The following is an 8,746-nucleotide window of genomic DNA, read 5'->3' on the forward strand; positions in this document are numbered from 1 at the left end:
GGCAGATCCAGCAATTTTTGAAAAAAAAGGGGGGGGGGGTGTCCAGGTGTCCAACACTCATGCATATAGGCACTTCAAATCTGGCAACACTGAGTTTTCAACAATTCTATGGGGGACTTTGACTAGCCAAAAACAAACAAACAAACAAACAAATAAAACAAAAACACAAACAAGCAAGCAGTAGATATACATGTACCTATAATTCGCTTTGATCTTCCACTGGTTTCAAAGTGAAACCTTGCATAGGACGTGTTGGTAGTCGCACCCAGGCTGGGATTGTGACGGTACTCGGAGGAAAGCACATATATTGAACGAGGGAACTCTATTTATAGCGATCAGAAAGGACAGAGAATGAAAAACATATACAGTGTATTTATTTTATTCAAAATATTTTTTTTATTCAAAGTATTTATTTTATTCAAAATATTAGACGTAATAAAAGATCCATGTTACACAACTCTCTCTCTCTCTCTCTGCAAAAATCAAGGGGGGGGGGGGGGGGGTGCAACCCCAGGAACCACCTTCTAGATCCGCCAATGATGTTCAGTCATTTTTGCAAGCACATTTTGACTTTTTCAGCAGCAGCGGCCGATCTCTTATATAGGTAGCTGCAGATCTGTAGCTCTCTGAAAAAAAATATTGATAGACCGGAGAGCTACAGAGCCACCCATTGAAAAAAACTGTATATTTATTGCGCACAAAAAAATGCGCTCGGTTATCGATTTATTTTTCCTTGTTTTTAAAACTGTGATTTCAAAATAATACTAACCGTATGTTCTTAACATATTCTTTCGCTGTTTGACAACCAAACATTCCTCATGATTGTTCTCCGCTCTATCAATTCATTTTTTTCGGAGAGCTACAGATCTGCAGCTATTATATAAGGAAATGAGACGTTATTTTTCATTAGTTCTGTAAACTAATCTTAATTTTAAAAACTTGCTTTAAACTGAGTATTTATTGTTGTTGTTTCAATTTCATTACCATTTCTAATTGGGTAATTAATAATATATGGTTATATAAAAAGAATTTACAATAGGTGCTCCCCATGAAAGGAAATCGTCATGATTTTGCGGATAATAATGAAGTGGTAAAAATTGCAAGGTGAATAAAAATTGAAAAAGTTTTTCAGCTACACTGTAGTAAAAATTGAATTTTGAATGTGCTACAGATGTGACAACAAAAAGATTTTTCTTACATTTTTTTCCATCATACTACGCGCCTTGATTAATCTACTGAAGAAACCATGGGTATTATCACCTGACAAAGATCCAGGGTTTCAGCTTGTGGTTCATCTTGAGACGTCTACATCTTCATTCATAAATTCTTATCATTCATCATTGACTTTTTTATACATTATTGACTCCTTTGGATGAACAAATGCACTAAAATTTCTATTTAATTAGAAAACATTTTATTTATTTTTGCTTTGAAGACAGTCTGAAATGAATATGATCTACCGATATTTCAGCTTTGAATATTTTGTGCTTCCCATGCATTGATGCTTTTGAAATTGTGAAAGTACTAGTAATTTTTGAAATTATAAACTTTGCGGCCGATTTGATGCTTTGCATCAATTTTATTTGGAATGTATAATAGGGGTATTTTTTTATTGAACTATTATTTTGGGTTTTTGACGATTTTTCCCCCATGGTATACATGATGAATAAATGTAATAAATATAATTAGTGAGATGAAAAAAAAAGTGTCCAACAAGTAGAGAGGGGGGGGGGGGGGGGGGGGCTATCCACAAGCACCTGTGATGTGATGTTGTCCTATTGATCCTTTCCATCTCGATAACAAAATTCAGGATACCTAGCTTCAAAACACCAGGAAATACTTACCCCATGATAAACTCATATTATCGAGAGCCTGCCTCTTATTTTTTCACAAACAGCACTTTTTACTATAAAATATATATGAAATGACAGTATGAAAAATTCGGGGTCTTTCCCTCCACTTCTGTTGCAGTACCGTCAAATAAAGGTAAGGTATGCTTGAGTTAAACAATTTCGTACTGAAAGAAGTTGATATATATGCTGTTTTTTTTTTATTTTATTTTTTCTTTTTTATTATTATTGTTTTTTTTTTGCATACGGAATAGTTATATTAAAGATGCATTGGAAAACTCACACAAGATTTATGATCTAAATAATACACACATAATTTGTTTAACGTAATTATATTGATTGTAACTGAAACTTTAACCCCCTCCCCTAACAGATCTACTTCAACAGTTTACTTATCTTTTATATCTTTTTTTCCTCACAAATTCAACTTATTTGCAAGAAAATCCTATGATTTTACTTTTTAAATTTTGCAAGACTACGTTATAATTATATAATGTTCAATTTTATTCATAAAATTTGAAACTTTTTGTCCTTCATCTCACGCATAACCCGAGATCTCTTTCACAACTGAATGATCGCATGCATAGGCGATGTTATTTTCTTCGAATATTTGTCAAATTATATACATATCGAAGTCCCAAGTTTGGTGGATAGGATGCACTTATAGCATACTCATGGTGGACATTGAATTTTCAAGGTTAGTTGAGATTAAAACGAATTCTAGTTGACAATACTATTTTCAATCAGCGTTTTCGCTCTACCAGCCCTCGCTTCAAAACAAATATAGTCGCTATTCGACGATCATTGCATTTTCTGAAAGTGTCAAGTTAAAGGAAAGTAAATTGCTCATGGAATCACATTCTTATATTTTAATAAAAATATCTTATTTTATTATTTGAATCGGGTCAATTAACTACCTGTGTACTGGAATTATTCGCATCAAATGCACAACCGGAAATCGATCTCCTTTGATTATTATACACAACTGCTGGTTGTGCAAGTGATCGATTAGCAGGCGTGCCTTTGCTTTCTTGTCAAAATAGTCGCCCGTGAGGCGCAGTGGTTAGAGTGCCTGCTCTAGAGTCGGGAAGAAAGGAGTCAATCTTTACGTCGCGGGTTCGAATCCCACTGTGGGACGTGGAGACTGGTCCTTCGGATGACCGTTTAAACCGAGGTCCCGTGTCGCAGTAGGTGCTGGCACGAAGAAGATCAATCCCTGCTCAATGGCCCTGAGTGCCGAGTATAGGACAAAATTTGCAGCTCTCCACCGGCGGGTGGTGGCGTCTCCATACGAGCAAAAATTCTCGGGAGGAACGTTAAACAATATACAATCAATCAATCTTGTCAGATCGCACTTCTGCTTTATTCCTGACTTTTTCTGCTGCTTTCCTCACTATGTCAAATGTCTTCATCTTGTTTTTTTTTTTTAATCTGTAATATAATCGTCATAATTGCGTTTCTCTTCACCGTTATCTAATCTGAAGGCTACGTCTCCTGGTAGTGTTGGCTTCTCCTGAACATCAATTCAAACGGGTAATACCCAGTATTTTCATGTTTTGTACAGTTGTACGCATGCAATCAAGATGGTATATACCTTTTCCAATCTTGCTTTTTCTTTATTTTCCAAAGTTCCTAGCATACTATGGAGTGTCCTGCTGGATCTTTCGGTCATTCCATTTGACATCGGGTGGTACGGAGTGGTTCTCGATTTGTCTATCATTGTAATTTCGCAAAATTCTCTTATCAGATGACTCTCAAATTGAGCTACTTGATCACTTTGCAATCTAGCAGGAATTCCATAATGTACGATAAAGTTGTAGAATGCTGTTGTTTTTGCAGTTTGATTTCTTGTTGTAATAGCCATGACATATCTGGTGTAGTGATCAGTTATGACTAAGATGTTACAAATCCCTTCTTAGCATTGTTCCAATGTCAAGTAGTCTAAGCAAATAAAATCTAATGGATAAGATGATGTTATACTGACCAACGGAGCTTTTTGACATGCTGACTTTCTCCTTAGACATCTGTCATAGTTCTTTATCCAGTTTACTTTATCAAAAATCACTCATCCCTACCCAACAAAATCTGTCCTGCAGTAGAGCTGTTGTCCAATCTTTTCCTGGATGGCAAAGGTTGTTGTGAAGTCGTATACGTGCTGATTGAATTAAGTTGGTTATGCAGTACTAGTTGGTTTATCTTGTTTTATATAAGCTGTAAGGTCCTTTATAGTAACCCACTGATTAGTTGTCAAAATTTTTCTTCATTGTACTGTGCTCTTTTGTCCATGGGATGGCCTGTCTAGGTCGTCAATATCTTCTTCTCACTGCGCATGCTTCTATCCTAAATCTTTAAAAAAAAAGTATCATCATGCTGTAATTTCCTAAGTTCTCTTATTTCCATTTGAGCTAAAGATTGTCCTGGAACGTCTACTATTTCTATGATGTCTTATGGTTCCACAGATTCTGCCATGTTGACAATATGCGTACTTATCTGAGTTTTCCTACATACTGTCTGTACCGCTTCTGCGGTGCTCTTTCTATTAAACAATGGGTAACTAGACAAGGCATCTGCGTCTGTGTTGGTCTTACCTGATTTGTAATTTATATCAAAATATTAGAGTCGAAAGCACATAAAGCACGTGTTTTGGCCAGGGAATCCACCTGACAAGTGTATTCACCGATCGTACAACAAATGAATTAATACAGACGAAAATCGCTTTGCAGTATGATTATTAGAAACCAACATGTAGACTTCTACCGTTTATTTAACAAATAAATTGTTTGACATTGTAAGCATGAAAGTAATAGAATTGAAATAATGTTTTTCAGTTACGAAATGGATTCAAAAATGGTCTTTGTGCACTTCTGACCGCCATATGATTTTCTTGTTTTTTCAGTCGTAAAATTCTGGTTGTATTCGTAGTAACCCATAATGCAATTCTTATTTAGCTGATTTGTCAGTTAAAGTCATGTTGGTACCCCATTTCCTAATATGACGCCCAAAAACATATTCCCGGTTCAACTGCAAAAATATTTGTCCAAAAACAAAATTTAATACATGACCTCAGAAAATTGAATCATAGAGAATACTTATTAAAGTTTGAAAGAATTCAAGATAGATGATCGATCGAAGTACATTTCTACAGATATTGTAGGGTGGTGAAAACTGAAACACAACGTATCTTTTCCGCTAAACCATGTCCCCACGTGCTAGTCACTTCCTAGCCATATTTCCGTGAAAAATTTACGCTGTGTTCTCGCTAATTCTCGCCAGAATCACTGTCAGAGCTACTCTGAAATCGTCGGGTTTTGCACAATACCGAAAAAATTAAAGGTTCCGAACACATTAGTAGGGGTGGTAGGGTCTTCTCACAAGAAATACAGTTGTAAAGTATTAAAGCCCTAGCACCACCTGTACATAAGTTAAGGAACAGTTTTTGAAAGGTAGGTCAAAAGGGTCAACGTTGTTGGTTTTTAAGAAAATTCCTATGTCACAGGAATTGCCATCGTCGCAAACCACGGCCAAATTGTACGATCCTCTCCCATTCTGGCCGTGGTTGAACGAGGAGAGGATTCTTCGTAGCTCATTAAAATCTTGACCAATGCGAGTAAAGCATAGTCGGAAGATGAACTTTATCGCGACCTTTCAATATCCAATCGCAGTAAAGGAAATATTTCTTGTATCTGTTGACGTCAGTTGTTGATTTCAATTGCGATGGAAACAAAACTTACCACTGACTGAATATGACGTCACAATAGAGAGGCGTAAATATTCAAGATTTGTGATCAAGCAGCCACGGGTAGGAGAGAGCTATATGCGGACTCCGGACCGTGGCTTGAGACGATGAGGAATTGCATATGTCAAGTATACGAGCACTAGCACTAACCGTTCAAAAGTTAATAGCCAAACTTTTTGTTTTTGAAAGGAGATCAAACTCCAAGAACAAAGTTTCAGAGTAATTGGTATCCAATGAAAGGTTTACTCACAAGAATTACATATGTGAAGCATTAAAGCCATAGTCATAACCGTTGAAAAGTTATGGCCAAGTTAAAGTATTTTTTTATAAGTAAGGAAATCTCCAAGGTCAAAGTTGTGTAACGGGAGAGGAGAAAATGCAGCGGACCAGACCGGGATTCGAACCCGGGCCCCCTGAAACTCCGGTCAGGTGCTCTACCAACTGTACTATCCGGCCACCGGCGATCGAACCCGGCTGACCGCCACATTCCTCCCTCCTTAAAGGTCTTTGGCCCTCCAAAGACCCCAACCAGGCTCAACCCTGGCAGGTCTTTCACCTGTCAATTCCAGGGCATGGCACGGCACCAAGTGTAACGGGAGAGGAGAAAATGCAGCGGACCAGACCGGGATTCGAACCCCGGGCCCCCTGAAACTCCGGTCAGGTGCTCTACCAACTGAGCTATCCGGCCACCGGCGATCGAACCCGGCTGACCGCCACAGTTGTTATCATCCAATGAAAGGCCCTGCCACGAAGAATACATAATTATGTGAAATATGAAAATCCTAGCACTGACCGCTAAAAGTTACGACCAAAGTAAAAGTTTGGAATTCTAAGTTCAACTGAGTAAACTCAGGTGACCTATTTCTATCCGTTTTCGTCCGTCGTCGTACATCGCCCTTCGTGTGTTAACATTTGAATATTTTCAGCTTCTTCTCTGCAACCGCTCAACCAATTTTAACCACAAAGCATCTATGGTTAAAGGGAATACAAATTATGATTTTCATGGTCCCTGTCCGCCTGGGGCCTGAGGTATGGGGCCAAAACCACTAAAATTAATGAAATCTTTAAAAATCTTCCTCTTTACTTGTGGACATCAAGCAGTGAAACTGTTGGTATGACCGAATACGCATTGAGTCCTCTATCAAAATTGTGAAATTCATGACCCCCGGGTCAGGGGTGTAGTGCTAGGGCAGGGTGTAATAGATAATAGAGTGAAAATGCAGAAGTTCTTTGAAAATTGTCTTCCTTGCTCCTGGGCATTAAATAAACTGACCAGGTACAAACTTTTGTTGAATAACGCTGCCTCTTCCAAAATTGTGAATTTCTTGGCCCAAATGTCAGGGGTTCTGGTGTTATGGGGGGCTCCTTGGATTATATAGTGAAAATGCATAAATTCTTTTAAAATCATCTCCTCTGATTATGGGTATTACACAAACTGTTATGATGAACGAGAATGCCTCTTCCAAAAACAAAAACTATATATACACCACGAACTTTTGATTACGGAGGCTTAAAGATTTGAAATTATAAACAATAAGATTTTAAAATGATTTGTAAAGTCAACCTTGATTTAGACATTTGGCAAGATATGTTATTCTGATTTTGTTTAATTTCCAATCGATGCATGGTATTAATAGATTTTAAAATTCATATATTATTTTCAAAGCAAATGTTATATTATTATGAAATATTTTGATGATTTTTGTCAATAATACAAATAAAATACTCATTTAAGTATAATACCCTTATTTATAAAAGTATCGAGATACATATCGTATCGTTATAAAGATATCGAGATACGTATCGAACAGCAATACTTGCATTGTTGCATTCTAATGGTTTATATAGAAAATATTTTATTCAAAACGAGAAATGGGGTGTTATAAAGTAAGGAAACATGTTTATGTTAAAACAAATCCTGTTTTATCTGTTAAAAAGGTAAACACAATTTCATTAAACGTCTGTTTAAAGCACCCTCCAAATTTGTAAATACAGCAAAATAGGATACATTATTTTAAGAACCCTCTCTACACTGCACACTAAAGAGTTCTGATTCTATGGTATTTATTTGCAGTTAGAGTGATCTGCCCTTAGATCTAAATTCTTAAAATTAAAAATTCACAGTTTATTACACAATTTGTAATCAATTCAAGTATTCTTAACATTTTGAAAGGCCGAGATAAATTAATTGAACATGTTATTTACATATATTTTCTCTATGGAAGTAAACAACAGTGATTTCTATTCACTGATGCTGTGTTGTGTTTGATTATTTTTCCTGGGGGTAAATGCCACGCACCATATATTGAAAATCATATAAATAAGCTCAATACTGACACCTTTATCGAATATATTTTTTTCAATATCCAAAAAACATTTTGAACTGGTGTAGAGAGGGTCCTTAAAGCGGCACAGTAAAGCACAAAGGGGAAAATTGACAAATGTAGAATTTGCACATGACCTCTGTAAATTTTGTTCAAATCCTAAAAGTATTCGGTTTCAGGAAATTACAGTTTTCAGAACCTAAAAATTATATTTTTATGGGGGAAAATAAGTAAAAATAATTTCTGTATACCCTAGAATGAAAATATTGCAGAATACCCTGATACTTCTTCCTCCCTATTATACGCGTGCGCAGAAAAGTTGAATAAGTTTCCATAGTTACCATGGTCTCAGGTATCCACGAATGAATGTGAGTAGACCAAAAATTTGGTTGAACCTTTCAAAAAGTTGTTAGAACATATATCTCACCTTTGCATGCTCCAGTTGAATGTTGTTTACAAGTTTTGATCTAAGAATAAAAGTAACGTGACCTTGACATACACGAACCAACGGAACGGTAGATGCAACCTTTATTTTTCCGGCAATTATATTGTGCAGTCTATTCTTGCAGTTCAATTGTCATATCTTCGCTATATACTCATAATTTTCATGTCTTTCTCTGTATGTTACAGATATCTTAAAAGAAAGACATGGTTTTGACTCATTGTGTCCTTTTAATTATGTAGAATATATCACATGTTACAGAACTGCAGCATATGCAAAGCATATCGTATAGTTACTGATGATCCAAAGCACAAACTTAAGAACACCACGCAAGAAGTAGAAACTATGAAATGAAACAACAAATAAATAAGAAAGCCACAACATACATGTAATG

The 8,746-nt window shown here is 36.3% G+C and overlaps 1 protein-coding gene across 1 annotated transcript; it reads right to left on the minus strand.

The window, feature by feature from the left end:
• Nucleotides 1-3,276: 3,276 nt before the first annotated feature.
• On the minus strand, nt 3,277-3,714 carry LOC134239505 (uncharacterized). Its single transcript, XM_062721682.1, has 2 exons — nt 3,445-3,714; nt 3,277-3,363 (listed from the first exon to the last, which is right to left on the minus strand). The coding sequence occupies exons 1-2, from the start codon at nt 3,712-3,714 to the stop codon at nt 3,277-3,279; spliced, it is 357 nt and encodes a 118-aa protein (XP_062577666.1).
• Between the last annotated feature and the right edge of the window lie 5,032 nt (nt 3,715-8,746).

The sequence above is a fragment of the Saccostrea cucullata genome, unplaced genomic scaffold (genome assembly GCF_032062105.1).
Source record: "Saccostrea cucullata isolate Sc308-1 unplaced genomic scaffold, CSIRO_AGI_Scuc_v1 ctg3104, whole genome shotgun sequence".
NCBI classification, from domain to species: domain Eukaryota; kingdom Metazoa; phylum Mollusca; class Bivalvia; order Ostreida; family Ostreidae; genus Saccostrea; species Saccostrea cuccullata.